The 27,141-nt window shown below is 46.7% G+C and overlaps 1 protein-coding gene across 1 annotated transcript in view; it reads left to right on the top strand.

Moving 5' to 3' along the window:
* Positions 1-24,510, top strand: part of LOC144175223 (glycine receptor subunit alpha-2-like) — a 29,123-nt gene extending 4,613 nt beyond the window's left edge. Inside the window, exons 4-8 of the mRNA XM_077704330.1 lie at positions 1,385-1,629; positions 13,056-13,138; positions 16,945-17,109; positions 22,720-23,030; positions 24,040-24,510. Coding sequence (XP_077560456.1) covers positions 1,385-1,629; positions 13,056-13,138; positions 16,945-17,109; positions 22,720-23,030; positions 24,040-24,342 — 1,107 coding nt within the window. The 3' untranslated portion in view covers positions 24,343-24,510. The remainder of the gene's footprint in view (positions 1-1,384; positions 1,630-13,055; positions 13,139-16,944; positions 17,110-22,719; positions 23,031-24,039) is intronic.
* Positions 24,511-27,141: the final 2,631 nt, after the last annotated feature.

Raw genomic sequence — 27,141 nt, 5'->3', positions numbered from 1 at the left:
AATTATAAAAGTATGTGACTCTTTTACTTAATGGCAGTTCTGGCATGAAAACACACAAAAATAAGCAAAGCAAAGCAGGCCACGCTGTTACCATGAAAGAAAGTGTAGCCGATCTCCTCACGTTTTTAGGTAAATTCAAGACCCTCACCTTCAAAAAGAAGACCGAAAGGATCCGAAATAGCATTGCACACAATTGGGATCGTAGGCGCTTCCTTCAGCCCGTTTTCGTTCGTTTGCAAATGAACTAAGTTTAGTAAGTCCTTTATCTCTGGGTACAAAAGGCCAAGTCGCCTGGCCATCGTCACCGAGCGTCTCTAACGGGTGTTAACTGATTGGAGTAGACGAAAGCCACCGAAGTGATGGAAGTAGAAATACGGGAACAGGAGTTACACTGGAGGTCCCAGGGTAAGAGACGAGGTACATTCAGTCTCTGCATCCTCAATTAACTTGAGGGTTGTGCAAAATAAAATATGATTTACTGTTAAACCTCTAAGAAAGTACACTGTAAGGAATTGCAGCCGGTCGGCTTCGCCGCAACGCTCCGAAACGACAAATCAGCGCCACTAGATGTGCGATTTTGGCAAATGACGATTTCTAGCGTGCGACTGGATAAAAAAAAAAAAAAGAATGAATCTGCGCAGCAACAACAGCCCTATGTGTGCCTTCGCGCTTTTGTTTTAGTGGGTATTGTTTTTTTTTTTTTTTTTTTGCTCTAATCGCATGCTGAGTGGGCCTCGTTTTTCGCCAAATTCGCACATTTGGCCGCGCTGGTTTGTCGTATCGGAACGTTGCGGTGAGGCCGACCTACTGCAATTTCTTAAACAGTAGTTCGCATTGGTACTCATGGACTAGCTATGGCTTGTATTCACTGGCGAGGCACTCATGCAGGTAACTGTGTGAGTGCGCCGTCACTGGTTACGTCGGGCTCCGCGGGATGGCGGTACTTGTCCGTGCTAACCACATGTTTTCTGTTGGACGTTCTGAATTCTACACCTCCGAACGCTACGTAATTCCTCGAGTCCAATGTTAGTGCGATTATTAACATCTCTGTTGCCACCACCGCCGAGAATCGGTTTGAAACGGAACAGACGACGCACGCCGTGCTTTTTTTTTTCGGCGTGCGGGCGTAGCCAACTTAACCACGCCATGTCCGTGGCGCATCAGCCATGTCCGTGGCCGTTTCCAGTTTTGCAAATCGAGGAAATTGACGGATAAACTTTTAAATGAATACCACCTATAGGACACGCAATGTGTGCTAGTTTACGACACCGGTGTCGTCGTGCTAAGGTCACTGTAGCAGAGGTGGTAGTGGAAGCGTGGGTACTATTTTCAGCGCCCTCCCCGAGCGTTCGCTCCCGATCGCTTCCTCGCGCACCCAATGCAGCAGCTGAGCTTCACGGGCCAGCTGGAGTACTCGTGGCTGGACGCGCGGCTCAACCTGACGCGGCTGCTGCCCACTGGCGCCGGGCTGCAGCAGGCCGCCGAGTTACCCGAGCGGCTAGCCGGGCGCCTGTGGAAGCCTCGCCTCGCCTTCTCGCCGGTCACCCGCTTGAGGCCGCTCGACTCGCACGCCGACTCGAGGCTCCGGCTCAGCGTCGCCTCCGATAGGCGCATCGTCGCCAGCCAGAGGTAGTGTCATTTACAGCGCGGGTTTGCTGGGAATGCGGAAGCTCAAGGGGCAGTGACGTACGCAGGACATCACTTCGAAGAAAGGAAGGGGGGGGGGGGGGGGGGGGCGTACGGATTCCCCTAAAACGTAAACGGAACGCATAAACAAAATAAAAAGCCAAAGCACACAATTTACACAATTTGAAATTACAAATACTTCGAGATGACGTCGTACTCCGGATTACTTTCCGATTATTTTATCTATTTTGGTTCCACTGAAATTGAAAAATTGCACACCTGCGTGGTGAGAACATGCGTCGAAGCCACATATGGTTGGTGCGTAGCTTATCCACACAAAAAAACAATTATTCATACTCATTATTTGCTGACAGACCGAGTTATTTACGTCTTTCCCAGCCTCCTCCCGGGATCAAACATTTCGGGGGGTTGGGGGACGCTCTTTCCCCCCGTCCTCTTCCTCCTGCATGCGCCAGCGCCGAAAATATTAGCCTTTGCAATACGAGCGTTCCGCTGCTAGAGTTAACGAACTCAGCTCCTGGTAACAATTATCAGGGACTCCCGTCGTAACCCCGCAGCGCTTGCATGCGTTGGGTATTAAGTCACTTTCATTCTGTGTTGTTGTAAGGCTGAATGGAAAGGCATTAACAAATCAAAGTCGTGTCTTAAGGGAAGACATAAAATGCAGGTCGACTATTAAGAAAACTACGAGGCGGGTCTGGGCATATTGTCTCTGGAAAACTTCAGAATGACCACACTACGAACCTAAAGGTTAACCCTTCGTTAGAAAACCTATCACCGCTAACCCGTTATATGAATTATTCGCGACATTAAACCCATTATAACCTCAATATATTTTGTTTATCATGCAACAAAAAAATATCAAACATCTCTTTCCTAAACGAAAATGCAAAACACGCGAAGCTTGATGATGAACACGCAATGTACCACGAAAACTAAGGCCGAGCTTGATTTAGAGCACCTTTTCACTACTTCTATGTTTCCCTTTGCTTCTATTTAAATAGCATACGTTCTTGTTATTTTAAATTCATATAAATTTAAATTTAAGTTACTTTTGATTTAAGTATTAAATGTTGCTTCCAATTTTGTAATCGTTTCTTTAATATAACCTTTTCTAATATTTATAATCGTTTATTTTGTTTTTACCTTTCTCATATCCTTTTCCATTTTTTATTTTTATTTTGTTAGTTGGGTTTTTTTTTCGCTCACGAGCGCGTGCCCGCATAACCGCCTGCTCCTCGGCCGAACGAATCACCTGCGGCATACCCATAGACCTGCGAAAGGGAATTCAGTTCATCATCATCGTCACCAGAGCTCCAGGTGAGATTTACTGTATGGCGTTTAGCACACACACACAGCCCGTTCAAGTCAGTTATTTCATGCTTCGCTTAAAAAGGTCTAAATTCTTCCATTACGGTTATACTGTATACTTGTGCTGACAATTCTTGTTAGGAGTAAGCGCTTTTGCTCTTTTTTTAACAGTTTAAGCTTTTAGTTCCACCGTCGGGCATTACCAGAAAAAAAATAGCAAGTAGAAATACCGAGCGCACGTGAGCGTGCGCCTCGTGAGGAGCTCCCGGCGTCTGCCAGCTCGACCTTCGAGAACACTCTGCCTAGCGCTTGTGGCGTGATCTCTAGCTTGCTGTTCTCCACGCCTGTTCCCGTGCGTTCGCGCCTGAAGTGGGGAGCACAGACGCCGACGAGTTCGCGAAGCCGGTTGCCGCGGGTTCTAGCGCAGGCTAACGTGGTCCACTCTGGGAGAGATGTAAAATCCTGCGGATGAAACGATCCGGGCCTGCTAGTCATGGGGAACAGCCGTGTCTCCCACGAAGAGATAGGGTACGCCAGCTGTGCTTTCTCTCTAGCCTTGCACCATTAGTGCAAGCAGCCCCATTTTTTTTAACAGCGGAGCTGTTTAAGCATGCGGATCGTGAAGAGAAACCTACCATGATCAGTGAAGTGGAGAGGGGTAAATGCTAGGCCAAGGGAGGGAAACATGCTAAGTCGCAAGGCGCCCAATTCTTCAAATTCTGTTTCCATGCCCCCACCCCCCCTTCCAAAAAATAAAAAGACTAACCTGGGGAACAACACCCGCTCCAGCAAAGGTATGGCAGGTTTGCAGCCAATCCAAAAATACTTTCATACTGTTCATACCAATCCAAAAATCATACTTTTTGCAGAAAAAGCTAATTTGTAGAATGCAAAATTAAATACCCCTACATATTGGTTCACCTTCGGCCAGTTCATAGCAATTTGGCCAGTTCGTACCCGCACGGCCACGCACGTCCACCTGCCCATCCACACGCGGACGGAACGTGAGCGTACACCATACTAAAATACCTTAAAGCATGCCGCTAGAACACGAGAGGGCCACCGATCCTGTCGTGCCCACCAAAATGCACGGTACCACCACTTTCAAATCGTGAACGCACACGCTGCTTGACCACATGGCAGCAGGAGCACAGCACTAAGGAGCAGAGCCCAGAAGAACTACGCTGCGGATGACTATACAGACACAGCAACCCCACGAACGTCACAAAAATTGTAGAAGAACATGAGTTCACTCACCAGTACAGGCTTTGCCTTCAGGCTTCGCTCAAAGGTCGTAGGGGAAGGCAAATGTCATGTGCAGAGCATACAGGTACCGGCTACTTGAAGGCCAGATTCACTGCCGCGCAATGTCCGGCATGCTATTACCGACAAACTCCACCAATCCTATTTAAATTTTCACCGCTTCAGTGTTGTCTAGTGACAGACGCAAACAAGCAGGTTCCAGTGGGAAGCGAACGACTCTATTAATCGGGACTTGTGTGGACGCGTTAACTCGTTGGGAGTGCGGGGGAATCGAACACGATCCCGGGAATCGAACCACCCGGGACCTTTACGCCGTCTCATCTAAATTACGACGGTGGCCGAGTTTTTTTGGGTATTTTTTGTTTTGTTATTTAACGCGGCGTGAAATCAAACCCAAGACAGAACACATAACGCCAAAACACCTCAGCTTCACACTGCGCTGCCACAACGCGGATAGGTCTATGATAAAAGCGGAGCCTGCAATGAAATATTCAGAGACCGATAGCCATATAAATGCACGTGTCACTGGATGCTGAACTCTTTGGCCGCGTAGGTAATAGAGGCAGTTAATGCCGTCATACTCTTTAAAAATATCCTTTGGTTCCGCTTCACCACAATGCACTCAAATGACCATTTTATGAAGTAAATCAAAGTTCGGTGAACGAAGGTGTCGAGCCTACTCAAAGGTTCGGTCTGTGATATGGCATCACGCATTGCAAGCGTATACTCTGCATTGCGCAGTGAAAAGGCGCAAATCCCTTTTTAAGTGCAGGGCACTTTAGGTGCCCGGCTTGTCGTTTTAGCCCGTCCGATGTCACGCTACCTAGCCACCGCAATCATGCGATGTTACGCACCCAAAATAGAGCCCTGCGGCGTCGCGCATTTAAACAGACGAGGCTTCGAAAATATACCCGCTTGACACTCGATTTAGCTTTCCGGTAGGAAATTAAGACGGTAATTGAACAAGAGGTTTATATACGCAGGACCGTTCGACACTTCTGGAAACGTTTGCACTAGGCTACATGTCCCCATTTTTTGGGTAAAGAAAACTGCAGGTATATTTGAGGCAAAATATGTGTACTTAATCGGCAGTCCCCGCGTTCGTTTAGTCAGGAATGCTCGTTGGGTTGTCTGTTTACGATAATAAGGGAAAAACAAGTGACTGCGGAAGAAAAAAAAAAAAGTCGACGCGTTCAAAATGGCGGTGAAAGGCGGCACGTTCGAGATGAAAACAAGCCCAGAAAGAACAGAACTCCCGCTCGTGCTGTTACAGGCAGAACAAGAAACAAAAGATAAAGAAAAGGATGCGATCTGTCCCAAGACAACGCATGCGAGCACTGAGAAGGCGGGAAAATTAAATTGCATTGAACAAACCTCACCAAGAGAGGAGGGAGACAGCGATGGGAAGAGAGTGAGAGGTGGTAGCAAAGAGTGGAGAACGGCGCCACTTCCCTTGTGACGCATCACTGTTCTGCACTTCCGACCGCTTTCACGTTGAGTGGAAAAGGTTTAATTTTTGAGTCAAATGGTATCGTCATTGCTTTCATTCGGCCAATTTTCGTGGCGGCATGAATTGTTCACTAGAGTGCATTGTGAGGAAGCTGGACCATGCGGTTGCCTTAGAGTGAAAGTTGATGTATTCATACATCCTAGGTCACAGGATAGGCGAACAGTTCACACCAACAGGTCGTAGGTCATAGGTCATATCTCAACGTGTCCCCTGGAAAAGGTTCTTACACTGCAAGACGCGCGAAATATTTCGCAGGCAAGGCACTCCTTCAGAGAAGGTCAGTGACCCTCCATCTCCGCTCCGTACCAACGAAACTGGGAATGGCCCCTGTGCAAACAAGGCGCTAGAAGAGTAAGGCAGCAAAAAAAAAAAATTGGTAGCGGCGATATGCAAACGGCGTCACTCACCTGTGTGGTGACCCTGGTCCGACCTCTTAGACGGCGCGGTTTGTGCCCGGGGTTCCTGAACCCGCCAAGTATAAGCGTCGTCCCGTCGTCGGTAGGCCGTTCCAGCAGATGGCCACTCGTCTGGTTACGTAAACAACTCTCCACAACCGTGTGCCGCTGTTCGTGTTTCGCATTAATATAACTGGATGGTCCTGCGCATATTCCTGAAGACGCGCGTTCCTTTTCCCGCGTATTTGTGCATGCAGGATAGCGGGCGTACGAATATGCAGAAAGGCCCCCAGCCGGCGAGCTCTTACTGGCATCAAAACTGTTGGGAAAATAAATCAGGGCCCCATGTGGAGGCCTTCTGAACCTTGCAGGTTAACGGCGTACGTTGCTTTAGCATTTCGTCATACCGTCGAAGAAATATATTTCAGTAAACAAAACTTTTTTTTTAACTGTACGTGCACCATCTTCAATTGTCCGCCCATGTATTACCTGTCTAGTGCCCGTCTAATAGCAAGTTGCTAGCTTTTCTATTGTTTTTATTTTCTTTTTTTTTTCATCCACAAAAAAGCCTTCTGTGTTTTGCTGTACCTGGATATTGTTTTTTTTTTCGTTTTGGCTGTACACGGTAATTACAGTTTCGATATCCATGCTTGTGGTGCATGCATATCACCTTTGTATTCACACTTCAGCAATTATGCCTCTGTTGTCGCTTTCCCATGCTGCAACCTTGCGTTGGAAGGGCTGGGGAACCGTCAAGCTGCGCTCACAGCTTTCTTCGTCTGTCCTATCCACTCAAACTGCGCAAAATAAAATCTTTAGTCTTGAAAAACGCCCATATCCTCCAAGACAAAAGTCTGTGCCCGTACAAAAATTTTAGTTGAGTTTCAGTCGAAACTTTATTGAATTGACTCAACAAATATTATTGGGTACCCAAAGAAGTTCTGTTGTAATTCTTTTGAGGATTTGTTGAGTTTTCGAGGAAAAGTGGCCGCCGTGGGTTCACCGATTTTCAGTTGAGTTTATTACATCGAATTCCCGTTGAGTTCCAGTGGAGATTCAAGTGAATTTCGTGTCGATATTTTGTCGAGGTTTTTACGAGTGCCCGCTATGTTTTGTTGATGTTTAGCTGAAAAGTTCCATCGCAATTCATTCGGTTGACCAGACCAATCCATGCAACCAAAAATAAAATTTGGGCATGATGATTTCGAGCATAAGATTTGACTTAGAAGTTTGCTCCGCCAAGCGAGATTATGTAATGTGAGCATGAAGTTCTGCAATTCGCACTGGCACAGCGCAAAACCCATTTCTGAGCCACATGGTACGCACAATGCGGTTAACGAACGAATTTGTTTGGACGGTGACATGTGCTGGTCAGCCGAGTACCCGCCGCGGTGGCTCAGTGGCTAAGGCGTTGCGCTGCTGAGCACGAGGTCGCGGGTTCGATTCCCGGCCGCGGCGGCCGCTTTTCTGATGGAGGCGAAAAGCACAAACGCCCGTGTGTACGAGATTTCGGCGCACGTTAAAGATCCCCAGGTGGTCAAAATTAATCCGGAGCCCTCCACTACGGCGCGCCTCATCGCCTGCGTTGCGTCGGCGCGTCAAACCCTACAATCAATCAATCAATGGTCAGCCGAGTGCATTTTTGTGAAGCGCAACCACAGGACAGGCTTAGGTTGCATGGGAGCCAGATGCGTCTAATAATGTGCTGTGGTGTTTGCAGCTGAATTTTGGGTGCGCACATATACAACCACAAATCTGGTTCTGGGTTCTCATGAATTGTTTAGCTTCATTTGTTAGCTACCTACAATTTCTTGGTATAGAGCGTACTTTACGAAGAGTAAACAGGAATTCAAGTAATGGCTGTTAAATACGGGTCGTATACATACTTTCCTGCATATTCAGTTATTATTCAGTTATTAAAACGAAGCGCAGGAAAACCAACTTTCTCTGGCGGCGATGATGATCTTGGGTGAAGTGCAGACAACATAAAACGCTTCCCTGTGAAGCTTGGTAAGAACTTGGTTAGGCCCCACCGCTAAATGTTGCTGTGCAGCAGAGGGAGGAGGCGACTCACGAGTGCGAATGCGCTGCGTATAACGTCATGTTCTGAGGTTAGCGTCGATAGCCGGAACCCACAGCTCGACGTACGATGAGACTGGCATTGTTCTGCATGTTATCCCTAGGACGTTAGGACTAACGCCACATTTTGAGGTTTAACACCTTCAACCGGCACTTACTCGAAAAAGTAGTCATGCCAAGCAGCCGGTACCGATTCGCCGTAGCCCCAAACCCAAACGTTAATCTTACGGAGTGCATACCCGAGAGCTGCTGCAGTTACTCTAGAAAAGCGGTACATACCTCTAGAGCAGCACATGCTTGCAGTGTGGGATCGGCCAACCAATCCATCACGAGAAAGCTTCGCGTTAAAACATCACCGTCGTTAGACGAAGGGGTTCATGATTTTTTGTAGGGGAAGTCAAAAATGTGTGCAATAGAACCATCAGTCCGGTTATCAGGCTCACAACCTTCCCGCATTTTTTTCGATAGTGTGGGGCCTTAATTTTCATGGATCCTTTTTTAACTGCCCCACACAAAATGCTGAAACAAGAGAAATGCGCGCAAAATCATCCCATCCACGCATTGATCTTGCTCGCCCTGCGTTTAGTAGACGATCGCAACTGCCAAGCGTTACGTATTTATGCCCGCAAGTACGAGTATTCGAGAGCATCTGGAGATTTTCAAAATTTGGAACAAAACAGAGTGCATGGTGAGAGGGCAACAAGATCAAAAGGAAATAACTGCGCCTAAGAATGCGTCACGAGTCATGACTATGGTTCTGTTCTGTGTCTCCGGTGCTTGTGTTTTCTTCTCATTTGTGGCGGCCTATTCCGCGTTTATTTGAACTTGTGAAGGAAAACGTACCCGCACACCGCGAGCGATTCGGCCGCCATGTGAGCGCGCTCTTTGCAACTAAGGAAGCACAAGTCTGAAGCGACATTTGCGCTTGACATGGAGATGACAAGCGCAGCAAGGTACGCTTTTAACAACATTTGTCTTTCCTCCCCGTACGCTCTCCGGTATCTTCAGAAGCAAAGCTCAGAACAAATAAGGGAATATTCACGCACAGTGAATATTTAATGAGTTTTCCCCTGAAGCATGACAGTTTTCTGTACAGGTCGCCGCAGCCAAAAAGAGCCCACCAGAGTATCTCCTAAAATTTCACAGCAAAGCTGGGGCTCATTCTATTACTTTCCCTTTCAATGTCGGCTTAAATTTGGGTTTTTCGGTTTCCACTCACTCGGAGAAAACTGCATAAATTATTCACTATTTATTGGTGTATACAGACAACAAGGAGCCCTGTGGCCAAGGCGCCCCTGAGCACACGACAGCCGCCTAATCTGCGGGACGGATGCGGCTCAACGTTTTCTCCAGTATGAGCTGGCACAAATACGCTGAAAATGGAAAAAGGGGACAGCGGCCGTATCGACCTTTTATACGCCTCGAGCGAGGCCTGTAGGGGCGCCACTGAAGTCCCCCTAGCGGCCCGTTTCGAAAGCAGGCGCGGGAGTCCGCGCCCTGCTCCCCAGTGCCGCCGCTGCTTTTGCGGCACGTTCACGACTGAGATTTACCGTTTGTGGGCGTTTGAAATTCCTGTTTGTGTGGAGCAGTCATTCTGTTCGCAAATGGGGTGTGTTTACGAGAGTGTAAATGTTTCCGACGCGATCTTAGTGTGGTATTTTTGGTCTGTATAAGCGCCAGGTGTGTGTCACAGGCCAGCGTCGCGGAACCGGCGTATGATGGAGCCGATTGTAGTTACGCTGACCTGAAATTACTAGCCGTGTCTCCGTAACCACCGGTTCCTCAGATGTTCATGCTACGGCTATACACTACGATTTAAATCGGTTTTGTGCGCTTATATAATCAGCGGAGCACCCATACCTGACAGCAGACCAGTTACGTTTGCCAATATAATACCTCAGATATTGATCACCACCATTTACAAGCCAGTCTGTGTTAATTTCGGGAATATTGAACACAAGTACGATGGACAATGCATAATTATACTCGGGGATCGATCAGCACACGACAGAGTCGTCTTGTCGTGAGGTGCGCGCCCGCAGACCTTCATCTGCTACATATATCCTCTGCGAGCAGCGCGGAGACGGGCTTACAATATAATCCGCGTCCGCGACTATTCTTCGAAATATCGTCATATGGCACAGGGAGCCTGCAGAATAAACCAGAAACTGAAATCAGAGGGCCTTATCACATACCACACTCTTCCAACGACACATTTCATCGCTTATTGAACAGCCTACCCTGTATACTTCCAAAAATGCGTCCGCCGAACGATCAGCTCTTCGTTGAAGTAGAAAAACAAAGGGAAAGTGAACGCGAGATTTATGTGTGGGATTTCTAAAAGTTCATTGCTTGATTCCGCTCCGCATTTGTACACGGCGTCCCCCCCCCCCCCACCCCCCCCCCCCCCCCCCCAATTCTCGCGAAATAGCAGTGCATTTCGCGTATATGTGGTCTAGTGAAACCTACCTGGCTTAAGTTTAGACGAACGTCTTTAGCATGCCAGAAGCTGCACTGTTTTTTTCATTTCCGTTAGAGCTATTACGTTTCTAAATTCCGCATTGGCACAGCATTTATTTTTCTGTGGTTTCATTTCCTTGGTTCTTGCTATATGGCGTGTGTGGGCACATATTTAATGACTCACAGGCTTGGAATATACATTACATTTTCGCATGGTTTATATTCCTATAAAAAGCATAAGTTATTGTCCGGGATTGGGTAATCACATCCCCGAAACATATTTTTCTGCGGCGTATGTATGCGAAACGAAGGCGCATTTGTTGTCCACGCTGCAAAATGAAGCCAACCTCTCAGTATCAGGTCTAAACGAGGCGTCAGTAGAATTCATTTGTGCCTGATGTTTTGGAGGTGACATGGGTGATATGTTGCTGCCGTCGCCGACGCCCGGAAGAGCGGCGACGAAGCGCGCAGAACCGCGTCCCCGGGTAGCTCTTGCAGGCGATCGCGTACTCTACGAAGACGCAGCTACTTTTTAAGTGACCTAAACATACTCTTTGCCTAAATTCGTCACCATAACAAGTTTTTTTAGGGCGCGGAAAGGCGAAAAGAAGCGAAATAGAACCAAAACACTGCACGAGCCCCTATCAGTCACACAGCGCAAATCCCGTCAACGCCGCGGAGAAGCGGCGGCAGGCGGCGCAGCGATCGCGAAGCTCGAGGCGTATAGCTTTCTAGCTGTGTGAGCGACAAAAAGGGCTGCCTTTTTTATACCTTGACATTTGACGCCCAAACTTCTCTCATTCTAGTAAGTATATTAAAAGAACAAAACTTTGATTCGACCGATCTTGAGAGTTATCCTGCGCATTTTTACGCCGTCGTCCATTTCTGGACAAGATAAGGGTAATTCTGGCAGTAAACGTGTATTGAAGTTACGGGCTGGGCGTGGGCCGTTAAGCAGTTTAAGCCTTACGGTGGCTGCTTATAACCTCCGTGCACGACGCAGTTCACTGAAGCATGTTGTCGCTCTTTTAAACCTAGGCCATCAATGTGCGCTTTATCTCCTTTTCTTGTCCCCCAAGCTACGCCAATATGCCTCCCAACGCCGCGAAAAGCTTAGTAATTTTAATATCAACATCTATTGCTTATTTCTATGCGTTAAATTTTTTTTAACTCATTGTAGCTTATGTGAACATTGTTCCCCGTGAACACGATACTGACAAGGCGAACAGAGATATACGAATTGTTGTTCCTCAAAAATTTATGGAAATAATTGTCACTGGAGCGTGATGAAAGCGCTACTGCAAGTCAAAAGTTAACGCGGCCGCATTAGTGTTACCATTCAATAAAATGATCCAGAGAAAAATAGTAATATGGTAATCAACCAAGATGCTGAACAAAAACAAATCACTGCCTAGAGGCATGAGTGGTGAACGGGTACGAATTAGTTTCAAATATCTGGAGTTCAATAGCTCCAACTAAACTATCGCTCCCACGACCATTTTGCAGCGCTAGCTAATAAAAGCCTTCTTCCCTAAGCCTTCGACAGACGCAGGCGCGAAATTCCTCGAAAGTAAAAGCGTACGCCGACCTCCAGAAGAGGCTGTTGGCCTTGCGCGCGAATATAACTGGCGCCGACGAGATTGGACCGGGTTTGTTTGCTTTTGACATGGCGCGACTACTGATCGAGAACTCGGCGTGCCTGAGAGGGTACTTTAGGGGCGGATTCTACACCGGGAGTGGCAGCGAATATATATGCGTGGGCGCTAACAAAATGAAGACATAAGTGCGCCGGCAGCCGTTAGATGGCGTATGGACTGAAGCGGATCACACTAAGCGGGAAACCAGGAAGCTGGGAGCTCGGCAGTGGAGGCTAGTGAGGGGGAAGACAGCGTCGGTGGGCACCCAAAATGTGCACGCATTCGCGGAATTTCGTCGGGGTACGTTGATAGCAGGATATCCACAGGTCTCCAATCGAGTAATTAAGCACAGCTATGTGCAACGCAGGAACGAACAGCGGAGTATACCAAAAAGTAGTCCTTCTGGCAATATCACAGCAGTAGTCGTCTACGTGCTGTAACACAGCTACTTGCAAGGTAAAGTACCAAGAGTGGAGTGTACGTAAAGTATCAATTACATTGTCGATATCGCGCATAGTGATATCAATGTTAGCGCATGGGGAGTCACTACACAAAGTCGGAACCTCGACTTCGTGCTCCACTCACACGGAACATGAAAATTGCGGTGCTAAAGGTTGTTTTTTTCTCATCCATCACCTTGGTCTCAAATAAACCTGTACAATCGTCGTTCTGTGCTCTATAATTGCATCAAATTTACTCTAGATGATATTTTCTAGCAGCTCAATTGTTGCCTTACTCTTTCAAAACTTGCAGGGTGCAGTTCGCTCTCTGTTGCAACGTGGATTTCACCTACTTCCCCTTCGATGTGCACGTTTGCGATATGTCCATCGTGAATGGTAAGGCCAAGTACCAAAAACAATGGTCACGGGCTTACTACTCTCATCCCCGCATAACCGAACGAAAGGATTTTTTTTTTTTGCTATGTGTTCTCTCAACATTCAAAAGGGTATGGTGTGCTCATGCCGCCGTTTTGCGGCACTGTGCAACGGCTCCTATGGACGCATGTTCAAGACGTTGAGCCTCGCTGTTCTCTTTTCAATCTCTTTCTTTTTTAGCACACAGAATCAAGCCGAGTTTGACGACAGATAAAATTATACCAGGTTTGTGAATGAATAAGGACAAAAACCAGCTTGGATAAAAATTTAGATGCCTCTTCGCCCCACGAGTGTGGATGACCAGCGGAGCTGTGAACTCCTTGCTACTTAGTAGCGACAATCACAGTTCATTTGTTGCCGCTATGGTATACACGGACAGGCATGTTGCAACTGCAGTCACATTCTTGGATAATGTCGAACAGATCACCCGACTTACTCTGCTGGGTGGTTTGTTGTGTCGGATTTGTTCAGAATGGCAAGCAATGGGCTTTCAACACGAAACGCGACACATCCACATTGAAACCTCCGATACGACCACGGAAATAGTGTCATCGCAACTAAACCACGGTCCGATGACACCTAAGCCATCCTTAAGGGCCCTGAATGCAGGATCAACAATGTCGAACTGAACGCCTGAAGCGCTTTGCTTACGCCCCGCGTACTCGAAGGGGTTTGTCCCCATGTCGCTTGGCACTCTTTGCTTCGCGACCTGCTTCCGCCTCACACTTTCGAATGGCTTCGATCTGTCTTCTGCGCGTTGTGCCACTGCCCGTTCCCTTTCGCTAGCGCCGAGTTAAAGCGTATGCACTGGAACGCCTCGTGCTTCAAAGTCACTTGGAGTGTAGGGAGTGGTGCCATGTGATGAGTTTGTGTTGTTAGATAAATACTAGTGTCGCCAGATAAGTTAAATAAATTTTAATAATAGCGCCACGTCATGTATTATCATGTCATGTGTGGCAATTATCTCGCTCAGGCGAGATATTATCGATAAGCTGGTGATGTTTGTAAGGAATACGTTTGAGGCGAGCATTTAAGCCTTTGTCAAGAAAATGGAAATAGCTATACTCCATTCAGTGGCAAAGTCTTTTATAAACAAGTAGACGGCTGCGCAGATCAAAGCCGAGCTAATGAAGTTCGCGGGGACTGTGCAGCAGCGCTGAAAGCTGTTTATTTCGGCGATATAGAAATCAAACGTGGCCGGATAACAACTCAATAAGAATTCCGTGCTCTGCACCCTGTTAATCTCATCACTCCGGAAATTGTGAAACAAAAACACACTATTGTGATGCAGGACCGGTGAAAAATGGTGCACGAGATAGCCTAAAGCGTACGCAGCTCAACTAAAAAAGTGCACAAAATCTTGCACGAAACATTTCACATAAACAATGTAGTGTGCGGGATTGGTTCCGCGATTGTTGGCTCTAGTCCAAAAGCCCAAGCGACAGGTCGTTTCTATCCAGTGTTCATGGCGATGCATAATTGTAATTCACAAAATTTCTTTGCATCTACGCGACCATGGGCGAAACAGGATCACTGCGACACCTTAGTTGCCTTAGTGTCGAAAGAGTGGATCAATGCAGTGCACATCGTCACGTAAAAAAGCTCCAAAGAAAGCAAGCTAAGAAGGAGATGGCCACTGCTAGCTCGTTGTGACAGCCAAGGAATAATCCTCATCAAATACTTGCAGAATGACCAAACAATAACAGGCATTCATTTCGCGATGTTATTGCACTATTTCAAAGAAGGGCTGAAATAAAAACGGTTCAGACTGGCGCGCAAGAGGGTTCTACTTCACCAAGACATTTCACTATCCCACAAATCGACCGTCACAACGGCTAAATTGCGAAAACTGGGCTTTCCGCTGGCTTTTCCTCCCTATTATATCCGTATTTGGGCCCGTCCGACTTCATTACTGTTTGCAAAGCTGAAAACCTGGAAAGGTGAGAGACAGGAGAAAATTTTGGTCCAGAGAGGATTCCTGATATCTCCATTGTCAATGCCTTTGGTGCACCTAACGTTTTTCCGTTTTTGCGACGGGATTAAAGAACTAGAAGCTCGGTGGAACAGGTGTGCGGCCTTCACTGCAGAGTACGTTGAGAAACGAAACAAATCGTTTTTAGAAAACGGTGTCTATTGTGTACTTTTGACATTTTTTTATCGAACAACCTTCCTGCCATACTGCGTTAAGACGTCATCCTGTAGCGTATGACCTTTGCGAGTGAGAGATAAGAGAACGAGTTAGACCAGGGACCATTAAGGTGACAGTGTTAGTTCCATCCTGCGCTACATTCCGACATAGTTGCAGTGTCTGTGCTTCGCCCAAATCAAATGTAAATGCCACTGAATGATCATTGGCTGCCGGAAGTAATTAGCTGTTGAAAGGCCATCGTTCCTTTCGAGCGTTGGAGCACTTCGTTGCTGTGCGGTTTCCTAGCTTTACCGTATAATATGATAACTACCTGGCTCGTACGAACATTTGTCCGCTTATGCATACATTACGTCAGAGCATCGGCATGTTTTACCCGCTCGCCGTCTCTATCGACGGCACGATACACTCCTGACGTCAGCAGCGTAGTGAGGAGCGGTATATAGATACCGCAATGCAAGAAATACAGTGACTAATGAGTATGGGCAGAAGTTTCTCACAAATACTACAGATCCATGGAGCTGGCGCTAGCGTCAGCGCGACTCCCTTGATTGCTCGGGGGTGTCCGTGATTTCATGTGAGTTAGGCAGAGAGTAAAAATTCGCATTAGATTCGTACCTGGCTCGAGCGAGGATGTTTATTGTTACTGCGGAAGTACACGAAGGGCAGCAGAAACGCTGCGAGAAGTGTTTATTTAATCGGTAACAAATGAAGACACGTTGTAAAAATTAGCAAAAAAAAATCGTGCGAATTTCATTCTTTTGGTTTTTTTACAGAAGTATTAGAACAAAAATCTTTAGCCATCGCATAGAAAGTGAAATAGCAACCGCGTGGCCCTTATTTCTAGAGAACCAACGATCAGAGTAACTGGTAAAAGTTACGTATGTGTGCACGATGGCGGTCAACCTCTGACCCGCAGTTAGTGATAGAAGAAAAAATGGGGGAAAGAATACCGTAGGTGACTTCACTGCATATTCCTTCTGCGTACAAATACGCAACTTTCGCGCGTTGATCATTGGCGCTATTGATAAAATAAATGTTTTTGATAACAGTGGAACAATTAAATTTCCGTTTTTGTGTGGTTTTCCGCAACTTTCAGGTTTCTACTAATGAACGGCATGATCCGGCAGAATCGCAGACAAAAAACATAAATGTTCTTAGTATCCTCCTCCTTAAAACGAAGGAGCGAGTTACGCATTACTCAGTTCCCTATTTGTACATAACCATTATTTATTACCAATATAAGCAAGCACTTTTCTACTTAAACAGAATTCATAACCGGCGTAAACAGACACCTTGTAATTCGCGAATTTTACAGCCGCTAAAACGTTTTCGCCAAGCCCATTAGAAAGCTGATCCAGCTCTCCTTTCTTCCCATCATCGAAATGTCGCAACGCGATTTGTCAGCCAGTTGTTTTTTTTTCCTCTCTATGCATTTTCGCAAGCAACTAAAGGAATGATAGACTAGAAATCCAGTGAGTGCGTTTGCATGTAAAACAAGCCTCAGGAGCTGTCATCGTATTCTTCGTTCTCGCTAATTTCCTCGGAACGCGATTAAACGATGGTCTTCTGTCTTATTGTTCTTTTTACCCTTTGGTGACTTTTCTTCGGTTTCTCGCAGTGGAGAGCGACGACCACCAGTCGATCCTTCGGTGGATCGGAGACGACCAGAGCCCGTTCCGAGTGTCTGAGAACAGCATCCACTTCCACGCGAAACACTTCACCGAGGGCACCTTTCACTTCTTCGGTCTGCTCCCGCTCTTCGTCGTGGACGACTTGCCAAGCGGTGCGTCGGTTTCGAAAGGGTCGCCCCACCGCAACAACACTTTGCATTCAATGTCGCGTCACATAAGTCTACACTCTAAGGCAATCCCGTGGTTCGACTTCACCGCGTTGCATTCTGTTGACGAATTCATGGCAACAACAAATAAACTCCGGCGAATTACAGCAACGTGCATGCCATTTGGCTCAAGCAAATTTACAATCCCTTCCTCGAGAAAAACGACAGAAGCGCGAAAGCTAAACCGAATTTGCTGGAAGTGCGCCCAATCAATCGTCAAACTTTTAAAGAACCAAATCGCAAACGAAGAAGGAACCCAGACGACGATTCTTCGCGCTCTAAGTAAACGCATCTACGACTGGTATAAATGTATACCGATACGTGGTTCATAAGATAAAGGTATACTATTTTGCTCCTTCTTCATTATCGATGCGTGTACTGTCTGACTTAGAACCGTTCCTTCTTTGTATTGTTGCGACCGGGCGGGGACACCCGATCCGAGTTCCGTGGCCTCCGACATACGAGGGGTAGCGTGTATGATGCGAGCAGCCAGCCGCTGTTGCAGCCGTGAAGAAGTCCAAAGCAGTAGGATAACGTAACTGTTTACTTCATAGCGAGAGGTGAGCCGAAGCCAAAAAAACATACAATGCCCCGACGGGCGAGGTTACAATACAGGACTCGAGCAGAGCGACCGCATGGATTCGCTGCTCAGACAGGAATGAATTTCAGCGTTTGGGCTGCTTCTATTTATACCCAAAAGCAACAATGGTCAAACGCGAACAAGTAGCCACACGCCACGAACATCACAGACACACACAACGCCCTTTCCACAGTTCGTGAGTTATTGATGGCCTCGCCGCACGTGGCGTCCGAGAGAGGGGAGAGAGTGTCCTTGAACCGTGCCGGGGCGCGCTATCGAATGTTGATCGCGCCGATAGCGAAACTTCTGAGCCGGCATGTCAAGGCGTGACTCACCGACGGGCTGGCACCTGACGGCAGTGGGGCGCACGTCCGTGAAGAATCTGGGCGTGCCACTGGCTACCGCCGGAGGCGCGTTGCAAAGCGAGGTGTCTGACCCGGCATGGCGAGACACGAAAGTACGGTTCACCGACACGCGGGCGCACGTGGTGGATTCCCACGTGATGGCTGATGCGGGAAAATACGGCGGCGTTGGCCGATTCGTAACAGTGTTTCAAGTAACCGTTCTGACACAATGGAAACTCGGTTTCACGCACGCGCCGTGTGTCAAAGATCTTATCGGAGCTTTCGGTCGACCAACCGGCCTATGGGTGAATGCATTAGTTTTCTGACAGGACGCCATCCGTCTCACTAATAAATTTTTGCTTTTAAAAAATTCGAACGTCATGCTTGCATTACAGAACGCCACAGCGCAGACCAAACTTCTGAGCCAAATCGTGTGCTCGGCATCTTCATTTGCCGAAATTTCATTGTTGGTTGCATAAATTGGCCAAAGGAGTGCATTTACAGAAATCAACACATTTCTGGAAAAATATCAAACATTATGTCCGCAACAGCATGGTTACCGGCAGGAATATTCTACTTACACTGCAGTTCAAACATTGACACAAAATGTCAACTCAACTTTAACTAGCAATGAACTAGTCTACCCGCCGCGGTGGCTCAGTGGCTAAGGCGTTGCGCTGCTGAGCACGAGGTCGCGGGTTCGATTCCCGGCCGCGGCGGCCGCTTTTCTGATGGAGGCGAAAAGCAAAAACGCCCGTGTGTACCAGATTTCGGCGCACGATAAAGATCCCCAGGTGGTCAAAATTAATCCGGAGCCCTCCACTACGGCGCGCCTCATCGCCTGCGTTGCGTCGGCGCGTTAAACCCCTCTATCAATCAATCAATCAATGAACTAGTCTCCGTCGTGTTTATTGACCTTCAAAAGGCGTTCGACACTATCGACCACCGCATCCTTCAGAGCAAATTAAATAACTATGGCTTTTGAAATGAGAACTTTGAATTCTTCTCCAGTTACTTGACTCATCGTAGTCAGCTTGTTACTCTAGGCGGCACTACTTCACAAAAACAGATACGCACAGGGGTGCCGCAGGGATCTGTCCTGGGTCCTTTGTTCTTTATGTTATATGTAAATTACTTACCACTGGTTATCAGTGCTGCAGAGCTATTATTGTAGCGGGCGATGCAGCTTTAATTGTCGAGAGTGGAAATATGTAAGAAATTGAAACAAGAATAAGTACCGAACTATCAAATATCAAATTGGTTCATAGCAAATAAAACCACCATCAAAGCGAAAAAAAAATGCGTGATAACTCATTCACGATATAATCCCATAAATCTTGATAGTATTGAAATAAGGATAAATAATTATTCCCTCGAAAGCACCAACTCATTTAAATACCTATGTGTAGTTATTGACAACCATTTTCATTGGCAAGCAACTATAAACTCAGTTTTCTCAAGGTTATCTTCCGGCTGTCATGCATTGTTGCAAGCAAGAAATTATTTCGACTCGGAAATATTTCGAATTTTGTACTTTTCACTCGTTCACTGCCATTTATCCTACTGCATAGATTCATGGGGTTGGACTTACACTGCATGCATACCTTGAACATTTACGAAAATTACACAAGCACTCATTAAGAATAATAACGCGTTCAAACCAGCTCAAAATTTGCAATTTGCGGAACAGAGGTGCGCTTGGATAATCATAATCCAAACGCACCCGTTTCGCAAAATTCAAATTTTGCCTATGGACTCTTTGCGTTAACCGAAAACAGCCATTGCCATTAATCATATCTTAAGCTATAACCGCCCTGTTCATTCGTCCTTTCTGTGCTCCTTACCCCGCCCTACCAGAAATCCTGTTGGTGGTAACTTCAACCTACCTCCTATCAATAACGTACATAAAGAACGACGACTACAATTCACCTGTACCAAAATCTGGAATAGTTTTCCCCGTGACATAAAAATCGGCTGTTAACTTCCCCCTCTAAAAAAATATTTCCTTGCACTCGTTAATGAATCTCCGTGACTAGCAGACACTCCCGAAATAGTAACAAAATCGGTAATACCTTGTCTACGAGTATCACTACGTACAGCTTAAGTTTACTGCGTAGTTGTTGTTCTTCATTGCCTTTTGTTTGTGTATAAAAATTGCATACTTCTCTTATCCTACCAAAGCCTGAGTCTGGGAATATAAATGTTTGTACAATGGCCTAATCTTCTCTTCTATGTTCGCAATATTTTCGCATCTTGTATTCTGTATCCTGTTACAATGACTTGTATCGCAACATTGGACCCCATACTAGCCTTTGGCTATGGATCCAAGCAGTGTTTTTTCTAACTATAATGTTGAAATGGGAAATAAAGTGAAATGAAACGAATTGTGGTGAAGCTAAACTCCAGGATTTCCCTACAGTGTAGAAGTAGATGTAAAGCGGTTTGAATATCGTCGTTTACAATAGCGTAAGAACACCGTGAGACTGATTTTTACAGCGAATCCTCCTTTTCCTTACTGATAGCGTCAATGTCCGAGCGAAACGCGCTGCAGGAAAGCCAACTTACACTATGGGTTTTTCTCAAAGGCACCTCAAACGTCTCAAGAGAAAAAAACACGCTTCCCGTGGTCGTAATCGAAACTGAGCTCCTCGAGTTATAAAGCCGACGTCTATCCGCTTTCGCCATTCCGCCAAGGTCGAAGCATATTGGATTTTGGACTTTGACTTTGATTCAGGTTTCTTGGGAGGCACCACCTTTCTCTTAAGAAAGTGGCTTTGATTTTCCCTTTGCCAAAACGAATGACGCGCGTATTCACGTCGGTGCATAGGCCAAAGAAAAAAAACCTTCATCTCGAAAACGCGAAGGCACCGTAAGATATACTATAACAATGTCTCTCAAGACGCGCGTATTCACGTCGGTGTATAGGCCAAAGAAAAAAACCTTCATCTCGAGAACGCGAAAGCACCGTAAGATATACTATAACAATGTCTCCCAAGACACGCGTATTCACGTCGGTGTATAGGCCAAAGAAAAAACCTTCATCTCGAAAACGCGAAAGCACCGTAAGATATACTATAACAATGTCTCTCAACTGTCATAATACACATAATTGTTAAGCCACAAAACACACAACATTAGCCACACAAAACATTAGCCACTGCGTGTATACCCTTTGATGTAATGCCGCTACAGTTGACTTTAAAGGGATGAAAATAACGGGGGGCTTACCGTGTCGCCGCACCAGTTGCGTGAACGATTTATTCTAGTGTACAGCTGCTACAACGTGCGATGTGTTGGTTTTCGATCTAATTCTCAAACTATGCCCATTGAATGGCGCTCCCTATTGGATAGTGGTGATAATGAAGTTAAAAAAATGCGTTCTTAAATTAAGCAGCACAGCTGCAATCGTCCACATGCTTCGCGGTGGCTCGTGGGAAGAGCTTAGTGTGCTATAAGTGAGATCTCCGATCTAGCACACACATCTCTGGCAGAGGTAAAACAAAAATAGGCGATTATACACGATATGCGGCCTGTACGCTCCAAATTGGAAATGGTTGCAAAGAAATGTCTCTTAACAAGTTCCACAGATTATCCATCCTAGATTGATCGCGGTTATACACGATCTCCGGCCTGTACACTCCAAATTGGAAATGGTTACAAAGAAAGTTCTCTTACCAAGTTCCACAGATTATCGATCCTAGATTGATCGCGGACTGCCCAGTACGCAACCAGGATTTTGTATGCCCTATCAGTGTTTCCTGTATTGTCCCCCTTATTGCTGTCACACTTCTTTCCCTCGACCCTAACTGAAATGGCTCCAACTATGCGGTACTATACTCCGCCTCACCAACGGCGTGCAGGGCTGTTGAATCTGCGAGATGTGAAGATGGACTAACAGCAATGCGCAGTAGTAGTCCCAACAAGCCTCGTTTTGATTAGTAGATGACAGATGGACGGATGCCGTGGAGGCTTAGGCATTGGCGCCAGGGCATGCACCTTCTCTGGTGCTTTTAATATATATATATATATATATATATATATATATATATATATATATATATATATATATATATATATATATATATATATATATATATATATATATAAGAGAAGAAAAACTTCGAACAAGGTAAAAGCACGATTGTGGCCTACGTTTCAGCAAAGAGAACTTGCTTTCCTCAGGGCCTGAGGAAAGCAAGTTCTCTTTGCTGAAACGTAGGCCACAATCGTGCTTTTACCTTGTTCGAAGTTTTTCTTCTCTTGTGTTCTCTACCATCTTCAAAGTTCTACTACTCCCTATATATATATATATATATATATATATATATATATATATATATATATATATATATTTCCATTTTATGAAACATCATCTGCAGTAATTTTATTAGCAAACAAATGGTTTTCTACAGGCTTATGTTAAAAGTTTCATTTTACTCAAATCTTCTGTTTTATTGCTACACATAACCAATGCTCGTATATCTATTTTTATAGAAGGTCTCCTTACGGTGTGTGACTTCGGAAGTTCCTTTTGTATATCCCACAATGTACTGAACCTTCTGATACCTTCTGATTAAATTAAAATCTTTGACTTGACTTGACTTGACTTGACTTGACCTGACTTTACAACAGGCAAGCGCCGCACCCGGCTGGTGGTCCGCGCGGCCTTTAGGCGGCAGTTGCTGGCCGTGCTGATGGACCCGCTGGGGCCGAGCGTCCTTCCCGTGTTCCTGTCGTGGCTCAGCTTCTGGCTGGACCCCCAGCGTCCCGTGCCCCGGGCGGCGGTAATGGCGCTGGCCCTCGTGCTGCTCGAGCACCAGCAGGCCAGCCACATGGCCACCAGGGCACAGGACTACCACGTGCGCTCCATCGACGTCTGGTACCTCGTCTGCCGATGCTTCGTACTCGCCGCGCTCCTCCAGTACGTCTTCATCCTGGCCACGGTGAGTGCGCTCAAAAGGAAGAAAGTACGGGCTCTTATTAAAAAAAAAAGCGTAATGCAGTTGTAACTTGAAGGAAGGCAAGGAAGTTGTAACTTGAAGAAAGGCAATAAGTTAGAGAAGCGGAGCTACATGCAGCGTTGATTTGTTAGAGTAACCTTAAGCTCTAATTTATGTATCTTGTATCTGTTTGTTTTGAAGATGAAATAAAATGTATGTATGTATGTATGTATGTATGTATGTATGTATGTATGTATGTATGTATGTATGTATGTATGTATGCATGCATGTATGCATGCATGCATGTATGCATGTATGTATGTATGTATGTATGTATGTATGCATGTATGTATGTATGTATGTATGTATGTATGTATGTATGTATGTATGTATGTATGCATGTATGTATGTATGTATATTTGTAAAGCTTGAAAGGGTTCGCTAATTTATGCTTCGCGTGTAAAAGCCCTTAGCCTGTTAACCGTTCTGCAGTAAACTCGCGATAACTCAAAATCGGTTTGAACATCTTTGCATGAGAGTTCAAAACAAAGTTTTCTTTCTTTCTTCCTCAATTCACAAGCCGTTGCTGGCGCGCACGGTTTCCTTTTGACCCGCGTACGCGGGTAATCGGGTTTATTTGTGACGTTTAGTGATATACGTATGCAAATGGGCAGCGAGGAGCGCCAAATTCCACAGATATTTTCCGGTAAGGACAAGCAAAAAGGACGAATTAACAGAATTTACGCAATGTAGAAGTTCGAATTAAGCAGCTTTAAAATACATCGGAAGTATAGCGGGCCAACCAAAGTTTTGAAAATTTGTTTTATGAACCAAAAGTTTGAATTATCCGAGTTTGAATCATACCGCGAGTCTACTGTATATATGCAAACATTCCGCTGCAGTGTGCGGCGGCAACAGAGCGGCTATCCGGATTGTCGAGAGCGCCGGAAATGGGGACGACACGCTACTGACCAAACTTTGTCTTCGCCCCTCCCCCTTGTTTTTTCAAAAGGCTGACACCTCCAATGCCAGCAGCGCATCCCCCGCTACGCCGTCATCGCCGCCGTACGTGGATGGCGCGGGCGCCGTTGCCTCGGGGCCCTCGACGGGGCCCGCTTCGCCCATGGCCGGGATAGGAGCGGCCGTGGCACTGACTCGGGTCGTGCGGCTCTCGCCCTACGAGACTGACGACGCGTGCAAGACGCTCTTTCCGCTCGCGTTCCTGCTCGCCGCGCTGCTCTACGCGGGAACCTACGCCTGGCCCCTGCTCACGTCCAAGGACCTCGCCAAGTTGCCCATTCGTTGGGCGGAATGAGCGCAGATCGGTGTGGAGCCGCCGGTTGTTGTCTTACCGACGAATCTTAACGGACATTGTCTTACGCAATATGCTGTCCTACGGTTGTATGTTGTCTGACGGAATTATCAACACTACGCCGTAGTCTCGAGTTTCGGACGCAGTGTTGTGCTCGGTAGCACTGCATGATGCGGGCCAAGTAGGGAGCAATTTGTTTTTAATTTGAAAGTTTGCTCTGTGGCGTAATAGATCAACGCGTTCACAGATATACAAACAGCTTAGCTCCGTGTACGAAGCTCAGGAGTTCTCGGTGTAAGTAGTCCCCGTACCCAGCGCGGTAGGTCAGGAGGACGGCAACGGTGGACTGTTATCGTTTCGGAGGGGCGAGGTACCCGACCCCACAACAAAGGGAAAGTGAGAGCGTCAAACGATAAACAGGACGAAAACAGCCTCAACGAAAGAACAACTAAAACAAGGGATCTTTTCAGAATTGAAAGTAAGAAACTGCGGAACGCCAGGAGCGGGCTCCACTTGACTTTCCGGATATTTTGTTCTTTCATCTTTTTTTTTTTTTTCAGGGTCATAGCAAAATGGCTGATCGTCTTGTTAAGAGCACGCATCGAGGCCCCGCAAGGTTGTTGGGTACCTTACGACAGAAAAATGATTATCGGTCGTCGTTATTCACTGGTAACAATAATTTGTGGCTTCATAACGTTCCCCCCCCCCCCTTCCCAACCACGTATGCTAGTGACTTAAGCTACTGGATCTGCTTCTGCGTACTGCCGTAGCTTATTACCTACACAGAGGATTCTTGCTAATGTATCCGAGAGACAATAAGCGCACTGTAAGATTCCCTTGGGGGAGGCTCGAACATTCCACATTCTTATTCGAATTTGTACAGTTTTTCGAGAGGTAAAGAGGGCCTGGCAACGTGTTTACAAGGGTGTTCTTTTTTATATACTAGAGAAATCGCCCACAACTTGCAGTGCAAAGGTTTGAGCTGGTTTGTTAAACCCGATCGAAACTAAAACGCAGACAAAACCCACGCAGCCTTGTCTTCCATTCAGCAAATGTTTATTGCTAAGAGGACCATATATTATACCCGCTAAAAAGGAGGAAATAAAAGACAAAACGCATGTGGAAAACAAAATAAACGTTAAGCCAACAGTGTTTGTCTGGCAGGAACCACGCCAGCATTACTTAAAAAACAGAACCCTTACTTCAATTAATAAAGATCAGCAATGGCTTATCTCGGCTATGTCAGGATATACGTAGCGTGAGCTAAGCTTCAGCTGGTTATTCTTAGGTTAACTGGTTGTCTAGGATTAGCTGATTATCATGCTTATTGCAGCTAAAACGATTTCCAATCCAATCCAATCCAGTCCAGTCCAGTCACTGCTCCTCGCGCATGCGCAGCACGGCTCTCCAGAAGCCACGCGAAACGGCTATCAAGCGGCTCCGGCGCACCGTAAAGCATTGAAGGACTCTGCTACTGCGCAACAGAGGCGCACACCTAGGTACGCGCCGGCGCCAGTGCGTCTGCCGTGCCTATGACGTCACTCCTCTGGAATGCGCACACCGGCGAATGTGCAGACCCAATTCTCTACACACCCGTACTCCAAATGGACTGGATTTCCAATCCAATCTAATACAATTTAATTTATTCCGATCTAATCCAATCCAATCCAATCCAATGCTCCTCGCGCTTGCGCAGCACGGCCCTTCAAGGTCCACGCGAAACTGCTTAACCTCGGCCCGCGTCTTAGGCAGGCAGCGCACACCATCGTCACGAGCACGCCCCCTCACGTTTTCGCCAGTGTCGCGCAGACGAGCGTCTCGTGCGGGCACAGCATACTGCCCCCCCCCCCCCCTCCCCCACCACACACTATCGGAGAGAGCTTGCGCCGGCACGGCGAATCGCCCTCCCCTCATAATTTCGCGACACTCTCCTCCATTGCTTTCTTCCATTATTCGGTCTTGCCATCGTTCACTGGGTTACGACGGCGACGCGGCTTAGCCCAGAGACGGCCGCCAAAGGGACGCGCCGTAAAATCACCATCGTTTTAACACAAGCCCTGCATGTGGCTGCATGTGGTTGACAACCTCCGGATCCGGGTTGCATGGCATACTTCAACGAGAACCAAAAAAAGTGACTCCAATCCACGCTGTGAAGGTGGTTGGAAAGCAAAACTTTAAACGACACCCACAACAATTTCCCATGCGACGTCACTTGAATTCACACACCTGGCTCTACAAAGAGGTAAACCAGAGATTCTGCCTGCCGTTACTTGGAATTCGCGGGGGCATCGTCCCGAACGCAGCAGCAGCATCGACCACGGCCGGGCTAGAACGGCGGACGCCGCCGCTGTAGCCCGGCCAAGGGTCGTCAAAAAGAAAACGGACGAAGGGTGAGACAGCGGAACCTGGCCATCCGGATGTGCAAGCTCGGTGCTACACCACCGCGCGACACAAGCGTAGACACCGAAACAATGCGGCATGTGAGCTTAGTGATTCCCATTTATACCGATTTAAACTAGTTTAGTAAATTTGAGAATTGCGAGAAAGCTGGAGGAACTTTTATAAACGCTATTTATCAGCGCCAGTTGTTCCTTCCACCTTTTGTAATACATCTTAAAACTCAATCAAATTGGTATTGATCAATTTAAAAAAATTCACAGCATATCCACGGGGTGAATGATCATGAGTGGGCGAAGCTCCTGAGGGGAAATCATCGGTAAAACCGTGACTCTTCAGTGAAAGTTCGCCCACTACATCTGTGTCCGAACTCCGGATGTGCAAGCTCGGTGCTACACCACCGCG

This window comes from Haemaphysalis longicornis, unplaced genomic scaffold, assembly GCF_048455015.1.
Source record: "Haemaphysalis longicornis isolate Haplotype H1 unplaced genomic scaffold, Haemaphysalis longicornis Haplotype H1 scaffold_3, whole genome shotgun sequence".
In the NCBI taxonomy this organism is placed as follows: domain Eukaryota; kingdom Metazoa; phylum Arthropoda; class Arachnida; order Ixodida; family Ixodidae; genus Haemaphysalis; species Haemaphysalis longicornis.
This window is presented reverse-complemented; position numbering and strand designations above follow the sequence as displayed.